This window comes from Solanum tuberosum, unplaced genomic scaffold (assembly GCF_000226075.1).
Source record: "Solanum tuberosum cultivar DM 1-3 516 R44 unplaced genomic scaffold, SolTub_3.0 scf00125, whole genome shotgun sequence".
Taxonomy (NCBI): domain Eukaryota; kingdom Viridiplantae; phylum Streptophyta; class Magnoliopsida; order Solanales; family Solanaceae; genus Solanum; species Solanum tuberosum.
The window spans coordinates 395,082-420,384 of record NW_006239052.1 but is presented as its reverse complement, the minus strand read 5'-3'; the positions used below and the strand labels follow the sequence as shown (position 1 = coordinate 420,384).

The 25,303-nt window shown below is 37.8% G+C and overlaps 1 protein-coding gene across 5 annotated transcripts in view; it reads right to left on the bottom strand.

Moving 5' to 3' along the window:
* The window catches only part of LOC102585493 (probable alpha-mannosidase I MNS4), a 34,186-nt gene that overhangs the window by 1,905 nt on the left and 6,978 nt on the right, over window positions 1-25,303 (bottom strand). For 2 of the 5 annotated variants that reach the window (XR_001473884.1, XM_006350596.2), the window contains exons 6-16: window positions 22,618-22,673; window positions 21,811-21,883; window positions 20,284-20,393; window positions 15,859-15,909; window positions 7,975-8,063; window positions 7,451-7,532; window positions 7,211-7,324; window positions 6,411-6,490; window positions 3,355-3,490; window positions 1,588-1,658; window positions 1,107-1,353 (exon numbers count right to left, since the gene is read on the bottom strand). Coding sequence is in view for 3 of the 5 variants with exons in the window: in XM_006350596.2 (XP_006350658.1) it covers window positions 1,107-1,353; window positions 1,588-1,658; window positions 3,355-3,490; window positions 6,411-6,490; window positions 7,211-7,324; window positions 7,451-7,532; window positions 7,975-8,063; window positions 15,859-15,909; window positions 20,284-20,393; window positions 21,811-21,883; window positions 22,618-22,673 (1,109 nt within the window). In the remaining 2 variants the exon portion in view is untranslated. The other 3 variants (XR_001473885.1, XM_006350597.2, XM_015310166.1) reach the window with 2 other exon arrangements.

The window sequence follows — 25,303 nt, the reverse complement described above, 5'->3', positions numbered from 1 at the left end:
TAGTGCTAATAATAAAAAGGAAAAACATGAGCTACCTATAACTAGAGAAATTGGCAGTTAATAGGAATTTGCTAGTTTCATCTTCTCCCTGGAGAGTAACATCCAAGAATATGAATGTGTAGCTATTCTGAAAAATAATTCTAATTTTCATTTGTTATATCCAAGTAGATACCTATGATATATGCCAAGTCAGTATTATATTTCACCACAGTATTACACAACTAAAACCTTAAGCCTCCAAAGAATCTAAGCATCTATACAAATGGTACTTTCTGTTTACACCAAAAGTACAAATCGGACAAAAGAGAACCTTTGCCACGTAACACTAAACTCTCGAGCTCTTCAAAATATATGAAGTCAAGTATGTAAAGTTGACTTACTCAATTATGAAGTATGTCAAGCAGAATTAAAAGAAGTTTTGCCAACAAGGAAGGACTTTAAATGTATCAAATCTTTCCATCAATAAAGATGGAAAGGAATAAAAGAAGTCGGTCAATAAATAAAGTCAAGGAAGAAGATTCTAGTGCAGACTACGAAGCAAGATTAAAGGACTGAAGATCGTTAAAGCAAACAAGTACAATGATTTGAAGATTACCAAATCGATGCAGTCCCAGAAGGATACAAGTATCATATGATGCATAAAAAAGAGAATTTTTTTTTGAAACTTGAGGTCTAAATCAAGATATAGACAATTGTGTGGCTATAAATTATCTCACTAAGAGTAAAATGAGAAGTTTAAAGCTAATTTTTTTTCTAAATATAAAGAGATGTATCCTTTATCGGACAGATGAAAAAGGAAAGTGTGCCACATAAAATGGGATAGAGGGAGTATTAGAATGAACATATTTGATGCAATATTAAGAAACTTCAGTTTGCAAATTTTCAACTTGATGACAAAGCTGTACAAAATTTGGTATCCTATCAAAGAAATGACCGTGCCTGGCAACTTGGATCTCACAAAAAGACCTAAGACTTGCTTCCAACTTTTCACCAGACTGTCATGCTTAATTAGCTAAACTAAATCAAACAAGGGGAATCTCATGTGTAGCAAATTCTCAACCATTGAACCAATTTTTTAATGGGAATTAGTTGATGAAAACCTTTACCATAAAATTTCTGACCTTCAAACCAGAGACAGGTGAGGAACTTTGATAACTGGAGCGCGATAAGAAACTGGAATCTGCATGTCGTGTTTGAGAGCCACTGGAATTAGTTTGTGCACTCTCGGATGAATGAGTTTTGAGTCTCAAATTGCTGTTCCTACAATATGCTCCGAAGTATGAACAATGCTCACGTACTAAGGATATTTGAGGAGTTGCAGGCAATAAATGGCCTTCTGTGCTGAAGATATACCTTTAAAGAAAGAACAACAAAAACCACCAAATATTATGAGTAAAAGCATCTCTTTTGGGAAAGGATGATGGTGAATTAAAAAATAGAGGAAATAGAACAGGAAGTGGTAAGTTTTCTTCTTTTTCCCTTGGATATATCTCTGTTTTCCTTTGTGTGGATAGAGGAGGATGGGAAGCACAAAAACTTTAAAGAAATGCTAGATAATGAATACGAAGGATGTTATAGGAGTTTTACTTGTACGGTCCATTCTCAACCAGGTTATCTGGACCAGCAGCTAAATCAAAAAGAAGCCACAAATATTTAACCTGAAAAGAAGAGTAAAATATCAATTATATCGATAGATGGACAGACAGATAGAAACATAGATTTATTATAGATGATTGTCAATAATAATCATGCATTTGTTACTTCATCAAAAAAAATAATCATGCATTTGTTCAGGTCAATGAAGACAACACTTCAACGAGAGAGCAGTCTCAAATATAATACACATTACTTTTGTTTCTTTTTTCATAGATAAAATAAAAGTAACAAGACATAAACACCAGAAGGTTACTTCTCTTGTACTAAGATCAGATGATAAGATCAGCCTCACTATCATCCATAGCACGTGTCTTTACTCATCAAAACAGTGAGTAGTTTAATGATAGGAAAGGAATAACAGATGTTTTAATGATAGCAGGGAAACCATATTTCATGTTAAATCTAGATGCTTGAAAAGTCTGTACTTATGGTGTAGGAAGAATATTGTACAGGATATAAACTCTATGTTAAATCTTTTGCATTCCTTCAACATGTAGAAGGAAATTTTCAAGTTTGTACTCTTTCTTTTACCTTCTTGATACTTTTGAATGAAATCTATTACCTTTTACATCAAAACAGTGAGTAGTTAACAGAAGATAAGCGTGTATGCACACAACCGAGAAAGAAAAAAAAAATTCAGTCTAAACATGATTACAATTTAGCTAGTCTATGTTAGATAAGAAAACTATATAAAGAAAGAATAGTGGATTACTTGTTAGGATGTGGAACATGTTTACAATCAAAAGGAAAAGTTAAGCACCTCAATCTAGTATTTGAAGTCAAATGAAACTGCTTTAGATGTAACAACAAACATTAGTTGTACATTATTAGGTCCATGAATAAGAGTACTGGATATGGTATCATATTAATTGTGCGCCAACCTGATTTTGCTGTCCCTCGATGACTTTTCAATTAGGATCACTGTAGAAATAACAAGAGAAATGATAATTGCCTTAATTATGTCACTAAGTTAGACGCCTATAAGATGGCCAACCCAACCCTACTTTAAACATCAATGCCACCTAAGTGCTTCACGAGGTTTCACAACAATGTTTTGCAGGTTTTGGTGTCAAAATTGCAGGGTGTAAGCCAAGATTTATAGGGTTAGGAGGCAGTAGAAGGCCTGGAGAATCAGAGAAGCTGGAGGGGCTACTAGTTTTCGTCAATTTGGCTGAATCCTGCTGCAAAAGGACCAAAGATGCTTGACACACAAATTCAAAGTAAAACATTTGTGCACTAATGAAAGGACTAAAATTGAAATTAAGAAATAATTCAAGAACAAATGAAAATTTTATTTTCTTGTACTTTTACTTTTTTACTCCACCTATGTGACCTTGCTCACATTTGTTGGTCCCAAACCTGGATAAAGGAGGAGGGTTGGAGTAGGCTGGAAGCCAACGTAAAACTTGTCAATTCATGATAAATCCTCATATAAATGAGGAAACATGGTCGGTGAGGATTCATATAGCCAACTCTAACTTGTAGAAACTGAGGAATAGTTGTTGTTTTGTCTGTACTTTTACTTTTTCCAGTGTTTTATCTCTTCATATACCCAGGAGTAGAGAGTACCCAAAGGATACTATATTTTCACGTAGGTAGTCCCTCATAATCGTATCATATCATCTGGACGAAACACAGAAATAAACTGATATACCACAGATAGAACATGGTCAAATAAAACCGAGCCTTGTTCCTTACAGTTTCTGCCAAGAAGAAGCTCTCCATGTGATCTTCTTGTTTGTGAAATTCAACATCAGATATATGACAATATCCACAAGTGCATCGAGCACCATATTGCAAGCTAGCAAGAATTTCCCTTCCAGCATCAAGATACCTACATCAAATGATTTAAAAAGAAAATTAAGGCTCTAAATCTTAGTCTGTGTGTGTTGATTAAATTGCTGCCCATGAAGCGACAGCATCCAATGAAGAAAGAAAGAGAGTTTTAAATCCTTGATCGAAGTTTCAGGCCGTATTTAATGACCATGCAGCTTACTCAGACAGTGCATAGTCATTGATCGTTCTCTCATCCTTTCTGGAATCTCCTTTTTATTTTTGGAGAACTGGAAGCAAATTAATTTTGACAAGCATGGGAAAGTATTTATGGTCATAACATTTAATTAATTTATGATTTTTTTATATTGTACACGGTTGGCCTGAGATGATTTAAATGAAGAAACATGGTTGGTTCATATAGCCAACCCTAAATTGTGTATGGTGGAGACATAGTTGGTAACAAGTTAAGTTTACCTTGCTTAGGAAATGATAAATTGAGCACAGCTAAGACATGCTTCACATGAATAACTCAACTGTTAGGAAACATTCAACTATACTAATGGAACAAGGAACGTTCATAGTTCTTTTATAACTTCAAACGCATTGTTGCAGACGTTTTGCCGCTACTTGCACTTGGTATTTACAATGTAAAACCTGAGAACTTAAGCCCGCTTCTTGACATACCCACTGACTTAGTGAGGTTACTTAAGCTTGCTTCATGACATATCATATGGGAGCAAAGAATAAGAATGAGGGTATCTGAAATGGTTAGAGAGGTTTGAGAAGAAGCTAGCAATTAAAAAGAGACGATACATAACTCTGGGAGGGGGACTCACACTCATGAATGCTGTCCCAAAAAGTCTGCTGACATATGAGAGAAGGCTTGATAAGTGAAGGAGAAACTTTTGGTGAGAGGGGGGCAATGAGAAAACAACTTCCCTACAGTGTAGCAAAGTGATACAGCAAGCAGGGTGGACTGGGTAATAAGAAACTTGGTCTAATAACAACAGCCTGCTGCTTAAATGGATGATATAACTTGGAATCAGAAGATTCAACAAGTAATCAACGCTTGATATTAGTGTAGAAGGTTCTGGTGTACAAAGCCTGTGATAAAAACATGAGGGGGAGTTGAGAAGAATATCAGAAAGCTAAGGGAGCAATTTACCACACATTAGCTTCTCTATTGGCAACGTGAAAAAGTTGAAATTCTGGCATGATACTTTAAATGGATAACATTCCTTGAAGGATGAGTTTTTGATTTATGTAGTTTTGCATGGAGAAGAGAGAACAGAGTCGCACTTCGCTGGTCTCAAAATGAATGGAATTGTCATTCAGAAGGCATTTTGAAGGCTGGGTTATAGAAGAGATGTTTCAGCTGCCAATAAAGCTGGAAGGAGACAGAATCTATCTGGAACCAGACGAGCTGATATGGAAGGACAATAATAGTGGAGTGTATTCTGTTAAGTCAGGCTATAGTAGATTAACTTCATCAGTAAACGGCAAAAGATAATGGTCACACAAAGATTATTTGGAAGACCAGGGTCCCTCCAAAGTGCCAGTTTTTGTTGTATTGCAACACCTGAAGCCTGCTTAACTCACTCAAATCTCCAGAAAAGGGGCAAGGCCATCTGTAGTGAATTCTTCATGTGTAACATTGCCAGATAGCCTAGCAGCAGTAGAGTATGGTTTGATACTGTTTTGGGGTATGCTGGGTTATCCCAAGAACCATTAAGGAGGCCATGATAGGCTGGACAGAAAAGAAGGTGAAAGGAAGATAAAAGGTTTGAATGACTACATCAGCCTGGCCTTTCAGTCCTTAGGAAGGAAGGTGAAAGGAAGATAAAAGGATTTGAATGACAATATTGATGCCTACACTTTTGGTCCTTCTGACAGACAGGAAATCAGAGATCAGTGATGCTTCAAAGATAAAGCAGAACCATAGATTGAAATATAGATGTTTGAGCTCTTTTGGATTTTTCGTGTAGCATGCTGGATATATACGTGAGCCGAGGGTCTATCAGAAATAACCTATCTACCTTCACAAGGTAGGTGGAAGGCTGCGTACACACCATCCTCCCCAAACCCCACTTGTGGGATTACACTGGATATGTTGTTGTTGTTATGCTGGATGTATACGACATAGACACTTAACTTGACTTCCCCGACTCCTTTCCTTTTGTGGGACTTTGAGTTTGTATTGTGTATCTATTTGGATTTCTTGGGTGCCTCGGATAAGTAAAAACAAATCCTAATTTGTAAAGTTACTTCATACACATCCAGACTCAAGATGCAGGCTATAACAAATTGTCACAACTACTTTGGCAAAATCAAGGACAACAGACACCAGCCTGCATATTTGGTCCTTCCGGCAGAAAAATAAAATTAGAGATCAGAGATGCTTTGAAGATAAAGCAGAACCATAGATTGAAATACAGATGTTTGAACTCTTTTGGCTTCATGCTGGATGTATACGGCATAGACACTTTACTTGATTGACCCAACTCCCCTTCCTTTTGTGGGAGCTTGAGTTTTTGCTATGTATCTATTTGGACATCTTTGGTGCCTCAGATAAGTAGTAAAATCTTAATTTGTGAGGTTACTTCCATACACATTCAGATTGAACATGTAGGCTATAACAAATTGTCACAAATACTTTGGTGAAATCAAAGATCACAGCTCTGTAACTCTACAAGGGCTGCCTATAGGAAATTAGGAATACTTATTTATACGGAATCTTTGTCTGGATTTTTCTGGAATAAAAAAAAACAAATAATAGGTGATGAGCATGCTTCTATGGACTAACAGACATGCAAGAAAGGTAACTCGGATATCCAATTGCACATGCCAAAATTTTTAGCCTTCACATGATATAATCTATGAAAAAGGCAGTGCAAATCAGCCAATGAATTATTATGAGTTCAATTAGCTAAAGAAAAAGGTAGGCATAAGAAAAACAATTCAAGAGCATACAAGCAGACCTAGGATCTCTGGTAGCTTTGTACAGCCAATAGGTGCTCTCAATCAATTCAGGACGCAGAGGATAGCTTTTCTGGCCTTGCTACAATGTAAGCAAACAACAATATGAAATTTAAGTAAGATAGTAATAATACAGAAAATAAACCACTCCAAAAAAGACCTCGCAACAAAAATCAGGTGCTCAGTCGGCACAAGGAGCAACAACAGAAGGATCAAGCTCAATGAAAAGAGAGATCAAGGAAATGGAAAAAAGACTATGAAAAGAGAGATCAAGGAAATGGAAAAAAGACTGTTAGCCTGACTGCTTATATTTCACAGCAATGCGAAATGATCTATCCCTAAAACGATCCAACCATTTCCAATCTTAAACATGGCTAACTTTATCTGAAAAATACTTGCTAAAATAACGATAAAGTGTCCTACAGAATGGTCCAATGGAAAAAACATTGTATGAGACAAAGGCAACAAAGACATCTCGATAAAGTTGGACGCATGAAACAAAGGCATCTCGATAAAGTTTTTTTTTTTCTATTTTTGAGAATGATCAAAGGCATCTTGATAAAGTTGGGCAAATAAAACCTTTTAACGTTATATGTTTCCCCGCAATGCTGGCTAAGTTGGGCAACCGAACCATACAAAGGAAGGTTTTCTTTTAAGTGCATATAAGGTCAAACCATTATAATTTCATTCTAAAAGGCACTACCTAATCTGTCAGTTTACATACAGTAGGGCATTGACCAAAGAACTAGCACATAAACAAACTTCAGGTATCAAAAGAATTTAGACAACAGCAAAATAGTACTTGAACACTGAGCGTAGCTAGATTGAAACCCTCTGGGGTAAACCCATATCTTCTCCAGACGCTGAAGAATGCAGCATGTGTTCTAATGGCAGGCTCGATATCCCCTGCCAGAACCTTTCAACAAATACATACACAAAAGTTAGTTCTGTCTAGAATTAATATTGAAGGAAAAAAGTTGGTTAGCTAACTATTAAAAGAAATCGTTTGCTTGGGTGTGAAATATTTGCATAAGCAAATCACCTGAAGACCTGGCCAGAATGCCTGTAAGCTGTTAAATAAAGGCCAGACAAGGGCAGCAGAATTCATATTTACCTCTACATACCTACATATTGAAAAAAATATTTGCTTAGAACTTTTAGTTCTTGAGAAGAACAGAAAATTAAACCTTGGTGCAGGGTGAGACAAGACTCTAAATTGTAGAATACCAACTTGTAAAATGAGAGGGTACAAGGAAAATATTACTAAACAAGGAGGCTTCCTATGCCTTAGTCTATGTTCAGTAAAGTAGGTTGTAATTCTCTATTTCTGTGTAAAATAATGGAAGTAATTGTTCTTTTACAATTAAGTAGAGACTGTTCTAAACTATCCTATGAATATGCTACAAGACGTATTCATACTAAAACTAAACGAATCTAGACATGTTGTGAATCGATATACTTCCTAAAAAATAACTATATTAGTTGTCTTGAATTTCAGCAGCAATGCAATATAAACGCAGGGTTTTCTCTGTAGTGAATTCAAGCCTTAAAAGGAAGATTACTTGCCAAGGATCACTAAAGAGATACTTCATAACAGCCTTGTAAGCTTCCTGGAAGATGAAAAGATATTCTTCATCACCAAACAGCAAATAAGCCTGAATTAAAAATGTGAATGAGTAGGTTAGGATAAAGAAAACCAGAATATACATACAAATCATATATATAGGACTTCAGACAGTGTGTTAAAAGAAAAGAAGCAATTAAACTACTTTCCCATTTCAATCAAAGCAGAACTTCCCGTTGTTAATTATAAGCCAAGAATAATGCCAACAAAAAAGTTTTTGAAACAAAGTCCGTAAGAATCTAATGATGATAGTAACAATAATATCTGATCTCATCAACCATGTCATAGCCAAATTTCCTAGAGGTAGATGTCAGAAAATAACCATCCTATCAACATCATCTCCTTTCCTCTCCACCATCCCCCTCCACCTCTCATGGAAGTGCAAGGAGGTCCTTTCTTAATACAGCTTCCCATCTGCCTAATAGTAAAATACATGCAACTCTAGTTTTCTGCCAACATAATCTGTAATTATTCATTTTTTTGAAACTAATAATCTAAAATTGGTCATTGTTTTCCACCTTCAGATTTTTTTCAATAAGAGATGAAACTAGTGTTGAACTAGGTCCAAAGAATGAGCACTATCATTGAGTTCAACCTAAACGGTAAATACAGATAAGATATGGACTAGTAACTAAGAGCCCGTTTGGGGTTAGCTGATTAAATGTAATTGTGAGAAGAGAAGAGTTTGAGAGAGAACTCAGCTTGATTATTCCCACAAGCTATTGGGGTTAAAATAGCTAAGTATACATGTCCTAAAAGGGAAAGGAAATCAATACCTAATCACTACAAATCAAGCTAGAGTAAATCTAGGAGGAAATCAAGCTACCTACTATATTTACATATGCTATAGAATATTCCTAGGATTCTAACATTCCCCCTCAAGCTGGTGCATAAAAATTATATGTACCAAGCTTGTTACATATATAACTTGCTTTGGGACCAGCTAGGGACTTGGTGAATATGTCTGCAAACTGATTACTTGACCGCACGAACCTTGTGACTATGTCTCCTGAAAGTACTTTTTCTCTAACAAAATGACAATCAATCTCTATGTGTTTGGTCCTCTCGTGAAATACTGGATTCGATGCAATGTGAAGTGCAGCTTGATTATCGCACACAAGTTCCATTCCTTTAGTATCTCCAAATTTCAACTCCTTCAGTAGTTGCTTGATCCATATGAGTTCACATGTTGCCACTGCCATAGCCCGATACTTTACTTCTGCATCTAGCAACCACATTTTGTTTCTTACTTTCCAAGACACCAAATTTCCCCCAACTAGAACACAATATCCAGAAGTGGATCGTCTGTCAGAGGGTGACCCTGCCCAATCTGCATCTGAATATCCAACAATTTTCTCATGTCCTCGGTCTTCGTAAAGAAGTCCTTTCCCTGGAGTAGATTTTATGTATCAAAGAATGCAAATAACTGCATTCCAATGACTATCACAAGGAGAATTCAAGAGCTGACTTACGACACTTACCGAGAAGGTAATATTAGGTCGAGTCACTGTGAGATAATTCAACTTTCCTACTAGCCTTCTATATCTTCCTGGATCGCTAAGAGGTTCCCCCTGACCTGGTAGGAGCTTAACATTTGAATCCATAGGAGAATCAAAAGGCCTACAATCTATCATCCATGTCTCTTCAAGAATATCAAGTGCATACTTCCTTTGTGAAATGACAATTCCTGATTTGGATTGAGCAACCTCAATGCCCAAGAAGTACCTCAATCAACCAAGTTCCTTAGTCTGAAAGTGCTGGAAAAGGTGATGTTTCAATTTGGTAATTCCCTCATCATCATTGCCTGTGATAACTATGTCATCAAAATACACTACCAAATACATGCACAAACCTGGAGCAGAGTGACAATAGAACACAGAATGATCAGCTTCACTTCGTACCATCCCAAACTCCTGAATAACCATGCTAAACTTCCCAAACCATGCTTGAGGAGACTGCTTCAGGCCATAGAATGCTCATCGTAGTCTGCACACCATGTTACTAGACTCCCCCGAGTAACAAAACCAGGTGGTTGCTCCATATATACCTCATCTTCGAGATCCCCATGAAGAAAGGCATTTTTAATATCCAACTGGTAGAGAGGCCAATGACGAACCGCAGCCATGGATAAAAAGAGATGGACTGAAGCAATCTTGGCCACTCGAGAGAAAGTATCACCATAGTCAAGACCAAAAATCTGTGTATAACTCTTGGCTACTAGTCGATCAATCTGTCCATCAGGCCCACTGTACCACTAGAGTAACAAGCTCCCAAGTACCACTAGAGTGTAAGGTACACATCTCTTCGATCATAGCTTGTTGCCAGCCTGGATGAGAAAGAGCTTCGTCTGTAGTCTTAGGAATAGACACATATGATAGTGATAGGCCAATGACAGCTCAAAAATGATAGATAGGATGAGGGTTATGAGTAGAGCGATTACCTTTTTGAGTGGCAATGGAAGGACTCTGTGTAGACAAGTCCTCAGCATGCAAGGATTCTGACGGAGGGCGTGAATCATCTGGGCGCGGATAGGTTAATAGTGGAGTCATAAGAGATGATGTGGAAGGATAAACTATGGAGGGATCCCCAAAAGATGGAACTGGTAGGACCTCATAAATGTCTAATTGTTCAGCAGAAGAGGATGTAAAGTAGGTCTGACCTTCAAAAACAGTAACATCAGTTGATGTAAGGTATCGTTGAAGGTCAGGTGAGAAGCATCGATATTCCTTTTGTACCCTCGAATAACCGAGAAAGACATTTAAAAGCACGGGGAGCGAATTTGTCATTTCCTGGAGTGAGTATATGGACAAAGCATGTGCTCCCAAAGACGCGTGGTGGAAGAGAGAATAAGGTTGACTTGGGAAACAAAACAGAGTGAGGTACCTGATTATGAATAACAGAGGAAGGCATACGGTTAATCAGATAACAAGAAGTGAGCACTGCATCCCCCCAAAATAGCAATGGAACATTTGCTTGTATGAGAAGAGTGTGTGCAGTCTCAACAATATGCTTATTTTTTCTCTCTGTAATCCCATTCTGTTGTGCAGTGTAAGGACAAGATGTCTGATGAAGAATTACACGGGAAGACATAAATTGTTTAAATTGAGATGATAAATATTCACGTGCATTATCACTACGAAAAATGCGAATAGAAACACCAAACTGGTATTTATTTCAGCATAGAAAGTTTGAAATATGGAAAATAATTTAGAACGACCTTTCATTAAGAACATCCAAGTGCACCTTGAGTAATCATCAATGAAAGTAACAAAATACTTAAAACCCAATGTAGAGCTGACTCTACTAGGACCCCAAATATCAGAATGAACTAAATGAAAAAGCGACTTTGCATGATTATTAGAACTACACAGAGTCTCTTTTTCATTTAGTTCATTCTGATATTTGGGGTCCTAGTAGAGTTAGTTCTACATTGGGTTTTAAGTATTTTGTTACTTTCATTGATGATTACTCAAGGTGCACTTGGATGTTCTTAATGAAAGGTCGTTCTAAATTATTTTCCATATTTCAAACTTTCTATGCTGAAATAAATACCAGTTTGGTGTTTCTATTCGCATTTTTCGTAGTGATAATGCACGTGAATATTTATCATCTCAATTTAAACAATTTATGTCTTCCCATGGAATTCTTCATCAAACATTTTGTCCTTACACTGCACAACAAAATGGGATTGCAGATAGAAAAAAATAGGCATATTGTTGAGACTACACGCACTCTTCTCATACAAGCAAATGTTCCATTGCGATTTTGGGGGGACGCAGTGCTCACCTCTTGTTATCTGATTAACCGCATACCTTCCTCTATTATTCATAATCAGGTACCTCACTTTGTTTTGTTTCCCAAGTCAACCTTATTCTCTCTTCCACCACGCGTCTTTGGGAGCACATGCTTTGTCCATATACTCACTCCAGGAAAAGACAAATTCGCTCCTCGTGCTCTTAAATGTGTCTATCTCGTTTATTCAAGGGTACAAAAGGAATATCGATGCTTCTCACCAGACCTCCAGCGATACCTTATGTCAATTGATGTTACTTTTTTTTGAAGGTCAGACCTACTTTACATCCTCTTCTGCTGAACAATTAGACATTTCTGAGGTCCTACCAGTTCCATCTTTTGGAGATCCTGCCATAGTTTATCCTTCCACATCATCTCCTATGACTCCATCTACCTCCTCTGCACCTCCACCACTATTAACCTATCATCGTCGTCTACGCCAGATGATTCACGCCCTCCGCCAGAATCCTTGCCAGCTGAGGACTTGTCTACACAGAGTCCTTCCATTGCCACTCGAAAAGGTAATCGCTCTACTCGTAACCCTCATCCTATCTATACTTGTTTGAGCTGTCATCGTTTGTCACCGGTCCATTCTGCCTTTGTATCATCACTATCATCTGTGTCTATTCCTAAGACTACAGGTGATCGCTCTACTCGTAACCCTCATCCTATCTATACTTGTTTGAGCTGTCATCGTTTGTCACCGGTCCATTCTGCCTTTGTATCATCACTATCATCTGTGTCTATTCCTAAGACTACAGGTGATCGCTCTACTCGTAACCCTCATCCTATCTATACTTGTTTGAGCTGTCATCGTTTGTCACCGGTCCATTCTGCCTTTGTATCATCACTATCATCTGTGTCTATTCCTAAGACTACAGGTGAAGCTCTTTTTCATCCATGCTGGCAACAAGCTATGATTGAAGAGATGCCTGTCTTACACTCTAGTGGTACTTGGGAGCTTGTTCCTCTACCTCCAGATAAATCTACAGTTGGTTGTCGATGGGTATATACAGTGAAGGTTGGGCCTGATGGATAGATTGATCGCCTAAAAGCTCGACTAGTGGCCAAGGGTTATACAAGATTTTTGGTCTTGACTATGGTGATACTTTCTCTCCAGTGGCCAAGATTGCTTCAGTCCGTCTTTTTTTTTTTTGATGAAGTAAGTAGATTCATTTCAAGGCATCAAGAAGATGCAAGCTTTACAAGGATAAATCAGTTAAGCTCACAAAAAAAAGGATTTGTAGCCTCTTTCTAAGCTATAGAGCTAACAAAATACAAGAAGAGTTCTAAATTATGTACAAGGGTCAGTTTGGACCAACTAAAAAGGCTAACTAGACATCTGCCTCACAAAAGATCTCTAGAAGTTGAAATTCCATCAAAACATCTTTTGTTCCTCTTTGTCCATAAACACCAAAAGATAGCACGAGGGATAATCATCGACATACTCTTGATGGCTTTGTCAACATCCCGTGAACTCCAACTTTCAAGAGTATCCCTAACAGAGAAAGGCATGACCCAGGAAAGACCAAAAAAACAACAAAACATATTTCAGTCCGTCTCTTTTTATCCATGACTGTGGTTCGTCATTGGCCTCTCTACCAGTTGGATATTAAAAATGTTTTTCTTCATGGAGATCTAGAAGATGAGGTATATATGGAGCAACCACCTGGTTTTGTTGCTTAGGAGGAGTCTAGTAACATGGTGTGCAGACTACGACGAGCATTTTATGGCCTGAAGCAGTCTCCTCGAGCATGGTTTGGGAAGTTTAGCATGGTTATTCAGGAGTTTGGCATGGTACGAAGTGAAGCTGATCATTTTGTGTTCTATTGTCACTCTGCCCCAGGTTTGTGCATGTATTTGGTAGTGTATGTTGATGACATAGTTATCAATTGCCGAGGGAATTACCAAATTGAAACATCACCTTTTCCAGCACTTTCAGACTAAGGATCTTGGTCGATTGAGGTACTTCTTGGGCATTGAGGTTGCTCAATCCAAATCAGGAATTGTCATTTCACAAAGGAAGTATGCACTTGATATGATATTGATTAGGTATTGATTTCCTTCCTTTTTAGGACATGTATACTTAGCTATTTAAACCCCAATAGCTTGTGGGAATAATCAAGTTGAGTTCTCTCTCAAACTCTTCTCTTCTCACAATATCAAATGTAGTCTAATATTATATGACAGCACTTCTTAAAGCATTCACTCCCATAACATTGTTGGTCTCACAACCGCTCTATAGAAGGATGTGGTCAGTGCAAAGCATGGGATACAGAGTCATTGGTGCACTAGTCTTTCAAGAGCACCTTATGGGGTCGGAGTCTGGAAACACATATGCAAGCTATGGGAGGAATTTTCTCAGCATAAGCACTTCACAGTGGGGAATGGACTCCATATCAGATTTTGAAAGATAAATGGCTCTGCAACACAGTTCTGATGGACGATTATCCAGGTCTTTTCTACTTAGCCAGGGATCCAGACTCATAAATTTCTCAAAATAGAGATGGAACAACCTGGAGCATTATGTTTAGAAGAAATATGCAGGATTGGGAGTTTAATGAGCTGATCAAACTACTACAGACTCTACAGAGTTTCTCTCTCAACACTCAGGCAACAACAGATCAGTTCAAATGGGGCACTACAGGAGCAGGGAATTACACAGTGAGTGTAGCCTACAAGCAGTCAAGAGCACTTAATGCAGTCACTGACCACTGGCCATGGAAGCTAATTTGGAAAATCAAGCTACCGCCCAAGATCATCTGTTTTTGCTGGACTGCACTATATGAAGCATGCCTAACTCAAGAAAACCTCTATAAAAGGAAACATGTCATTGTGAATGGATGCTACTTATGTCAGAAAGCAGCAGAGAGCAATAGACACTCTTTTTGCATTGTACTGTGACCGCAAATCTGTGGAACATGTTTTACTCTCTTTTTGGACTCAGTTCAGTCAGTTGGGTCATGCCACTTAGTATCAAAGAAGCTTATGAGAGTTGGTGTTGCCGGAAAGTTGACAGCACCATCAAAGAGACTTGGAAGATGATACCTGCAGCGATTTTTTGGAGTATTTGGAGGGAAAGGAATAGAAGATGTTTGAAGGTCTATCAACTCCTTTACATTATCTCAAAGCGGAAGGCCTTATGTGTCTGTACAGTTGGGTCAATTTGTCCTCTGTAGATTCTCTGGATAGTTTTTTGAATTTTGCTGGCTCCTTAGTTTTAGCATAATTGTACTAGAGCCAGCAGACCAACTGTTTTTGCTTCTACTTTTGTAACTAATTTGCATTTCTTGATGCCTTCAATGGAACATTTACTTCATCAAAAAATGAGATAATAATTCTTATGAGGCAATCCAACAACTAACGGAGTCCAAAATTAATCTATCAATCATCTAGGTCTCAACCCCAAACTAGTTAGGCCAGTTACACGAATCATGTGTGTACCCATTCTACTCTATAACTGGGTCCAGAACAAACATATCTAGAAGCAATATAAACATCAGAAAAGTTATTACGATCATTACTTTGCGCTAGTTGCCAATAAGAAATGAGCGTTAATGATTTACAACAAAGAAACTATGCATAAGTGCAAATTTAGGGGTCGCTAGTCTGCGGATTAGAGAGGAGTTATTCATGTATTAAAACCTGCATAACTCTATACGTTGTTTGGTTACAAAAATTGGGAAAAATAATCTCCACATAGAATCTAGCATAAGTTATACCATGTATTGTTGGTCTTTTCTCTTTCCACATAAAACATAACATTGCTAATGCAACGTTTGGTTCATGTCTCTTTTTTCCGCACAACTAATGCATATATAAGTTGTGAGAGAATCTACATATTATTTTATGCAGGGTAGAACATGGAATAACTAAATCCTGCATAACTAATCCCAACATTACTAATACTTGCATAACTAAACCTTCCATTACTAATACCAACATAACTCTAACCAACAACCGAACGACCCCCTATTCTTTTACTTATTTTGTGTCACATAGAAAGTAATTATTCCGTACAGTTGAGTATTTACCTTTAGGAGATATTCATAGAAAGAGTCTATACTCGTCCCTATCCCAGCATCCTGCAAAGAAATGAACATTTTATATTGCTAGACTACAAAGGGAAAAGCGAAAGAAATGCAGGAAATCAATCTGAATAATACAAAGTTGCAGTGCTAAAAAGAAAATGGAAGTTCCCGAGTCCTAAGTGGAGATGGAATGACTAAAGAAGCCAAAGTGGCAGTGTGTAGTTGAAAACCGTTTCTTTAAGATATTCAGCCCTGAGTCAACCATAACCGTGCAAATGTCTAGGTTCTAATAATCTTACTAACAACAGGACTAGTCATGAGATCTAATGCCAAAACACTAATGAGCAGTGACGGAGCTCGGATTTTTAATAAGGGGGTTCATCAAAATTTGAAGAAGTAAACATACAAACTAATCGAAGGGGGTTCGACATCTACTGTATATACATAAAAAAATAATTTTAACCATGTATAAATAGTAATATTTTCCACCTAAGGGGGTTCGGATGAACCCCCCGACATACTGCTGGCTCCGCCCCTGCTAATGAGAAGTTACGAGATCTAAATATTTGAGCAAATAAAGGATGTTTACACTTTCTGTTAGATGATTATTCATAATATTCTCGTCACTTCATCAAAAGAGAGGAAAAAGGCGATCACATGAGAATTATACAGAATACACTATTTAAGTATACATATGCATAAGAAATAGCTAGTAAGTTACAGGACTCAAAAATGAAAGTAGATATTCTTAACATAGTTGTAGTTCAAACACCTCAATATTTCAGACACCATATCATTAAATTCAAAAGAGTTCATATGTTCCTGATTTTCTCCTCTTTTTATATTTTTGGATTTTGTAGACAAAAAGACTAAACTGAAAGACAATTTTCTAGGCTGGACAAACACCTTTTCTTGACTAAACTGAAAGACAATTTTTTCACTTTCAAGACTTTGTGGAAGCAAGGACCGAGTTCGAGCAAGAAAAGGTGTTTGTCCAGCCTAGAGACGGCAATTTCAATTTGCAGCCCATATTTATAAAAATCAACCCATTAACCCTCATTAATGAGTTTGATCACTTATAATTTAGTTGGGTAAATATGAGTTTCAGTCTATTTTTAACCCATAAAAATATGGATTGCAGGTGGATTTCAGATTCTGCTTCTCTGGGGTGTATGGGCCTCACGCAAGTCTGGAAAGGCTAGACTTATGGGATGAGTGTTGGGTCATAGGTCGTGACTTTAATGTATGGAGATTTGAACTTGAGAGGTACAATTGTATCAGGAGATCAAAGTTCATGAAAGACTTCTCCGAATTTATTCAAGAATGGGTCTTATTGATCTCCCCTTACATGGTGCAACTTATACATGGACTAGGGGTGAGGACTTTCTGCAGGCTTCCAAAATTGATAGATTCTTAGGGTTCTCTTTGACCACAGGCCCTTACCCGTAGAGAGTGGTGATTGAACTTCTGATCCTTCCTACTTCACCTTGTTAAATGGGCCAAAGTCACTTCGCCAAAACAATATGGAGGATTGAGGATCAAAGACTTGGCTTTACATAACAAGTGTATGCTATTTAAGTGGTACTACAGATACAATCAAGAGGCAGTTGGCTTATGGAAGGAAGTGATCCAAGCAAAGTATGGCAGTGATAGTCACTGTTGCTCTAATCAAGTCAGTACCTCTTATGGCGCAGGGATTTGGAGAGATACAAGGAACAGTGGGGAATCTTCTTCAGTGATGCTTCACTTAAGGTGGAAATGGGGAACATATTCAGTTTTGGAAAGATATTTGGCTTGGAAACATTCATCTAATGAATGCTTTTCCATGCATCTTCCAGATTGCATCTAATCCAGACTCAACCATCTCACAATACAGGGAAGACAATGTGTGGAATCTGACCCTAAGGAGAAATCTTAATGACTGGGAGTTAGAAGAGTTATTTAGTCTCATGGCCACCATTCAGACTAGTGCAGTCAACAATCAAGGCAGGGTCAGACTTATCAGACTTATCTGGAGAAATAACATGGATAAGTTCTATTCAGCTAAAGTAGGCTACCTACAATAAAGCTCCAAGAAGACCTTAATTGATCAATGGCATAGAAATTAATCAGGAGAACTAAGTTGTCACCTAAATTTATTTGCTTTCAGTTGGATTACTCTAAAAGATCCTTGCTTGACTCAGGATAACCTCATCGTGTCCTTCAAGTCGCACGTTGCTTTCTACCACATCGTTTCAAACGAAGTTTTACCATAACATTCCTCTAAGAACCGTATGGAATTGAGGAGGAAATTCCAAATAGTCAATAGATGCTATATGTGCTTATGAAACTCAGAATCTATAAATCACCTGCTTCTTCATTGTAAAGTTGCAAAAGACATATGGAACATGTTCTTCTCACTTTTTGTACTCACTTGGGCCATGCCAAGCTCACTGGGAGAGGCTTTTGTGTGCTGGAGTTCTTGGAAAGTAGGGAAGTCCATCAAGCAGATCTGATCTTTGGTTCCACCCTGTATTTTGCGGTTCTTATGGATAGAGGAACAAAAGATGTTCTGATGGCACCCCATCTCCCATCCCTACCCTTAAAGCAAAATGTTTGATTACTCTTTTTGGTTGGGTTGATCTCACTCCTGTACTTACTGTGGATTCTTTTCAGGAATTTATCAACTCCATAGATCTCCGTTGTTAGATGTTTAATAGCTTTTTATGCCTTGCTGGGAGCTGATGTTTTTTTTCTTTTGTAATCTGTGCATCTGCTTGATGCTTTGTTAACGATATTTTTTCTTATTTCATCAACCAAAAATAAAAAATGATTAGACTTGGCAATTGAATTTTGTTCGGAGGGGAACATAATTGAATAACTATTTTTTTAAAAATCTTCTGCTTTCTTTTCCAAAAAAAAAAACAGATCATAGAATTAAAAAATCATCATTAAAACGCTCTCAGGCACTTGTTCCGAGGCATCCTCCTAAAGTTCCTTCTGGGCTTTGTGAATCCTATTCCGGTAGACTTTGTCCACCGGAAAGCTCCCTTTTTTCTTCTTTCTCTTCCTAGTTCCTTTTTTCTCTCTCCATTCCGTTCCTCACGAACAGAATGGACAACAGAATTTATTTCCGATCAGAGGGGAAGTTTTATGATATTATTGAATCGCGATCAAAAGCAGAAATATGGTATGATTGGGTAGAAAGCGGTAGATATCATATGAGGAGAATGGTTTTGAGCAAAGGGGCTCTTATCTGGATTGGCAGGAGACCCAGCAAAGCATCGAGAACCAGAGGGAAATCTTTCTAAACTTGGAGATGCAAAGATTATTCCACAAGTATTTTCCTATCTCAAAAATTTAACAAGAGTGGTGGATTCTTATCATTGATAAACAATTAAGGGCAAAGACAGGCTAATTATTATTCTACCAGAAAATATGCATTTAATGAAAGGATGGGGATGCTTGCAGACATACTAAATTCCTTCATTAAAGAGGTCCAACTACCACAAGGGAGTATAAATACACAGGAGAGGCAGATCTTGCCGCAAACAAAGGGAAAAGGAGTTACATGGAAATGCTACGTAAGAACAAATGGACACAGAAAAAAACAGAGGTATCTGCAGTCTGCAGAGGAAGATGATGATGCCGGCATGATAAAGGCACAAGCTCATTTTATTGGTAAAGACCAACTGGGCAGAAGTCTAGTGGGGTATTTTGCTGGTAAAGAAGATACCCCTACTAGAAACATAGATGATGGGCACAACAAGCTTGGAAAGGAGCACAGGGAGTTATGGTTTACGACATGAATGGATTAACGTTCCTTTTCGAGTTCCAATCCAGAAAAGCAGCTGAGCATGTTCTGATGGGAGTTTGGAGGAGACAAGAAAGCAGACTAAATCTGCAGTGGTGGTTACCAACAGCTGTGTCATTTCCTAAGAGCCACCAATTCGAATGGTGCTGGATTCGAGTTCTGGTGTTACCCCTCCCATCTGTGGTCCAGATCGATGATGAAGAAAATAGGTGAGAGATGTGGGGGGTGGATTGAAACAGAAGAGGAAACTGACTTGAAAAATCATCTCCAGCGGGCAAGAATAAGAGTTAAAGGACCGGCGACCAAGATACTGACATCTCTCTTGACTCTCAACTATGCCCAAATCCAGACTAGTCAGACTCAGCAATAAGGATACCCTATCATCATAATTTGATGCTTTTATACCAGCCATCAACCTACTACAGTGTGTTCCTCCTTTATCCAAGTGAAACCAGATATACTTTGCAAACTCATACAAGATTTTTGCAACAATCGTTAAGAATTAACATGTGAAGCTATTGTCTTATCTATTAAAAGCAATAAGGATTTCAAGTTGTGTGACATCATGAAACAAGTCAAATCAAACGTCTTATCATAATAACAAAATGCATATCCTAGTTTTAAAAGAATGTGACCTTTTGTGTCCATTCACCCGAAAAAACATCTATATGAGCACCAACTAGATTGATCTTTGACCGGCGAGCCCATAATCCTCGAACTGCATTCTTTGCAACTTGCTCAAAAACTGCATTTTCATTATAACAAGAATAAGCATAAGTTCCCAAAGAAAAACTGCAAGAATTACCTGTGCAATTTACCAAAAACACAATGAAGGGGGAAATATAACGGCTGATCAGAAAATTTTAGAAGGTCTGCTAGTTGAGGGCTTGAGAAATGAGATTTGTGTCCGAACTTTAACAGTCCACATTAAATGTTAGAATGGAGAGAGTTGACTATTCTTAGAGACTCAGATGAGTGCACAAACTTTAATGTTAACTGTTAAGTGACTACAAAAGAACTCCAAACATCTAATTGGGCACCTCCCTGACTAACTTACCAAACACCTCAAATCACCCCACACACAAAAAAAAAAGTCTTGCTCCTTAACAGGTTCAGGCTTTTCTTTTCCTACTTATTTCAACCAAGTAACTTTCAAAGTAAAAAAGAAATTACATAATGTTGTTCAGGGAATAAGTAAAACAGTATACCTAATCATCTACCAGCACAAAAAAAAAGAAGGAAAGTCTCAAGCTATTGAAGAACCCTAATAATATCTAAGATTTGTTGTCGATAATGCAAATAATATCTAAGATTTGTTACTAAACCAAGTTAGAGAGTAACAATTAAAGACCAAAGCCCCAATCAATAGTCCTGTGAAAATCAATTTAGATCAACCTTTGTGTTTGCTCACTGAACTGTCATAAAAAGAACAGTTCTAGCATATAATTTAGGTGCAAGATGCTCTTTACCGTTTTCACGCACTTGAGAGATCCTTAAACAATATAACCCTTAACCATAGATGTACAGAAACCATACTAAACAAGCATTTTAAGAGAGAGTTGTTCTTTTATTGTTCCGGCTAAGAGCAACCAAAAGACAAGTATCAGTATCTTTTTAACCCTTCTCTAAATATGCAGATGATTTTTATAATGTGTTTAAAATTTCTAACAGTAATGCTATAGTTCTTGAACAGTCTCATAATTTCTTTTTCCATTCCCTTCGTAATAAAAATGGAAAAGAATCCACTACAAGGCATATGCAGATTCATTCTGGAGTTTTTTCAGTCATTTTCCCTTCCTCACAATATTCTCTCTTTTTGTCATCTGCTTTCTTTCCTCTCAACAGTAAGCATATTTAATGTTGCTCTTTGTTCGAGTACCCATATCTTATCCATCATTAGAGCAATAACTGAAACCTCACTCTAACTCTCAAACTTTCAAAAGATCCACTGGATTCTGAAAGATATACTCATTTTTCCTACATTACATGCTCGTTCGTGTTCTTTCCAACAAGGATCTAAATGTGTAACCTTACATTCCGCTGAAACAAACTCCTATTCATGATAGGTTTGGTAAATCTGAACAAAATACTAGAGGTCCTCCTGACTAAGATCAGAGGTTGAATAAAAATTTGATACATCAGATCAAGAGAGTAACACTTACTGGGATCATTAGTTAAGCGGCTGAGTATCCCAAATTCTAATGTCAGTGTCCCTCCACCAGCAGTTGATGTTATCTAGGCACCCAAAAATATAGCTTTAGTATAGGGTGATGATGTGTGTGCATATCTCAGGCAAGAAAAGTTGATTAAGAATTAAAAGAAACTGGAATATCAGACATCTATAAAATGTCCATGGCATGCACAACACATCTCATTTGAACATACACGATCCACCAGACAATAAAACAGAATATTTTCATATATCACTTTTCATGACTAACGTCAAGTAGATTATGTCTTCTCCTGTCATACTGGTTCTCATTTCTCATGCAAGTCATCAACCAGGTCAAATCTATTAAAAGTACTGAATAGTAATCCTTAATTCAAAAATAGCAGTCTGGTGGCTGTTTGCTCTTGCCCCATTCATGTCTGTCAGATGAGATAAGCAAGGATCATCTCAAGAGGGTCCCTGGTGTTCTCTTATTTACTTCTGTTTTTTCTCTTATGTTTCTTTGGAAGGAATAGGGAAGCACAATGCTGCACAAGATGTTTCCATCTACAAAGATTCTGAATTAAAACTATGCATAGAACAAAATATCAAATCCACCAGGCTGGAAAGAAAAGACACGCATGTTCATGTAGAACCAGGACAGTCACAGATTCCTTTTCTTGATAAGTTAATCTGAAGCAAGATTGAATACAGAATGTCTGCTCCATTTCAACCACTGCCACACTAGACATAATAACACTGTAGAAAGAAGTCTTATACAGCACGGGAAAGAGAAAAGGAGAATACAAAGAGGATATGCCTTGCTTTCATTTTCATCGACTCCATGCAACAAATTTACTGATCCAAATGGAATTCCTGCAGCAAAAGTAATTCAGATTATAAGACAGGTAACATCTTGTTACGAGGATAGGAAAGTGTTAGATTCAAATGCACACTTCAAAAACCTTAGGCTTTTATCATTAAATACTTGTGTGGGTCATAAAATATCCAACAAAACTAAGAACCAGAAAACTGTACTCATAGATCTACTTTGGTGAAGCAACTGGAGATTGTCAGGCTGGACAAGCCTCATGGCAATCCAAATCCAATAACCATGAGATGGACAAGCCTAGGATCTTATCAAGCACCTCAAGCAATAATATCTAATTAATGGATATTTTTTCGCTGACAAGATTAATAAGTATTCTTTCCATGACCCATTGTAATTGAGAAAGAGGCTTCAAGCTGAATCATTTTAGGCAGAACCGGCAGATAGTGGAAATCGAGAGCTACCTATGCTAGTGCTAGCTGGGATAGTGCAGAATTGATTCCACATTCCATTATGATAGACCACTGAGGGAGTTGTCTCTGAACTCCCTTCAGATGGTGATCAATCTTTTGCAATTGCCACTAATACAATGTCGCTACCCTGGAACAGAAGGAAGATTACAGGTGGACATCCAGATAAAGCTAACATCAGGTGAAGTCTCTAGAATAAAAAAAACGTACTCAAGATGGGAAAGCAACAAGGAGTACACATGGAAGGTTCTGAAGAAAAACAAGCTTTGCTCCAGAGGATTGAAAGCAGATGGGTGGAAGAAAAAGTGTAAATATCTGCGGTGAAGAGTCAAGGCTGCTCCAGAAAGCATTAGAATTTTGTTTTAATTGTACACTTTATCAAAAATATTTTGTTTTAAATGTAGGGACATTCCTGTGAAGGGGCGGAAAAACAATTTCTGAGAAATAAAGAATAAGGAGAACACTGAGAGAATTTATTTATTTTTTGACAAGGTAAATGTTTTTATTAACAATTGGGAAACCCCAGATGCAAGCCATATACCAAAGGAGAGAACCTAAATCAAAATATGGTTCTCAACAAAAGAGGTCTAATCCTCTATACAAATAGGAACCTCATAAGTACACCAAAAAAAAACTACAGACAAAATACTACTTCACATTTTTACAAAATCTTGTTACACCCTCAAAGGCCCTATTATTCCTCTCTTTCTAAATGACTCACATGATTGCTAATGGGGCAACGCTCCATGCCCTTGAGCATCTCTTCGGCTTCTATGGGTCCAACTTTGCAAAGCTTCCTTCACTGCACCCGGCATCACCCATTGCATCTCAAACCAATTAAGGGCCACCCTCCATAACCAGCAAACCACCTTACAATACAAAAGAAGATGATCTACATTTTCACCTTGACTCTTACACATAAAGCACCAACTAACATATGTGATCCATGTCTTTCAAAGATTCTCCATTGTTAAGTCGCACCCGTAGCTGCCAACCGTACAAAAAAGCTAACCCTCTCTAGGGATCCAAATGAAATCATGGGGGAACAAATATTCCTCTCTCACTAGTAACCTTTTATAAAAAGAGCTAACTGTGAATAAACCATCTCCACTGTCCCACCACCTCCATACATCCAATGAGTTGTTTGGTGAATTGAGCCCATACAACAACTCAATCAAAACTGTGGAATTCCATCTCCCAATCGTGCAGGTTCATTATGAATCTTAAGTCCCAATGGAACATGCCCTCATGAGACCTACCAATTTGTTGGACTGTCATCTCTTTTTGGAACCTTAAACAAAATGTCCACAAAAATCCCCCCACCCCTTCATGATACTCCTCCACAAACCACACCCAAACGGAGTTACAATGTTCCTAGTCCTTCAGCCACCATACCATATTTTTCCGCAACCACACTGCTCCAAAAATCATTCTCTTCCACCCCAAATCTCCAGATACACCTCCCTAACAGAGCTTTATTGAACACCTTGAGATCCATTACTCCAAGTCCACCCCATCGCATCGGAAAAATGATAACTTTCCAATTCACAAGATGATTCTTCCTAATGTCTTCCGCTGAGTCCCAAAGACAGTTACGTTGTAGTCTTTCCAAACTTTCAGTCACTTAGCCCAGAGCCTGTAGAAGAGACATGAAGTATGCTGGAATGCTAGAAAGAGTGCTTTTGATCAGAACTTATTTACCCCCTTTAGACAAGTACCTCTTTTTCCACCCCGCTAACAGCTTCTCTACTCTCTCAATTCACCGAATTCCACACGGACTACCATTTACCACAACAGAGAATCTGATCGTAGAAATGCAGAACTTGATCCATCTCCTCCATTTCTCTCCAGAGCCCATCTTCAACATCATGAAATCCAGGAACTCCCAATTCACATGATCGTACGCTTTCTCAAGGTCCAACTTACATAAAATACCCAGAATCCCTCTCTTCTTTCTTGCCACCAAAGCAACATCCAGTATCTGTCGTCCTTCCATAAAAGCGTATTAACATAGCCTCTAGATGCTTACTATGCAAAGAGGCACTGGAAACCAACAAACACTTATTTTTGCATTGCAAAGTAACAACACAAGTATGGGCTTTATTCTTCAATTTAGCTAGCCTAAACTGGTATATGCCAGAACACACATCAGATTTATTGAGTTGTTGGATCAGCAGGGGGGGCAGCAAGAGTCAAAAGAAGTGGTG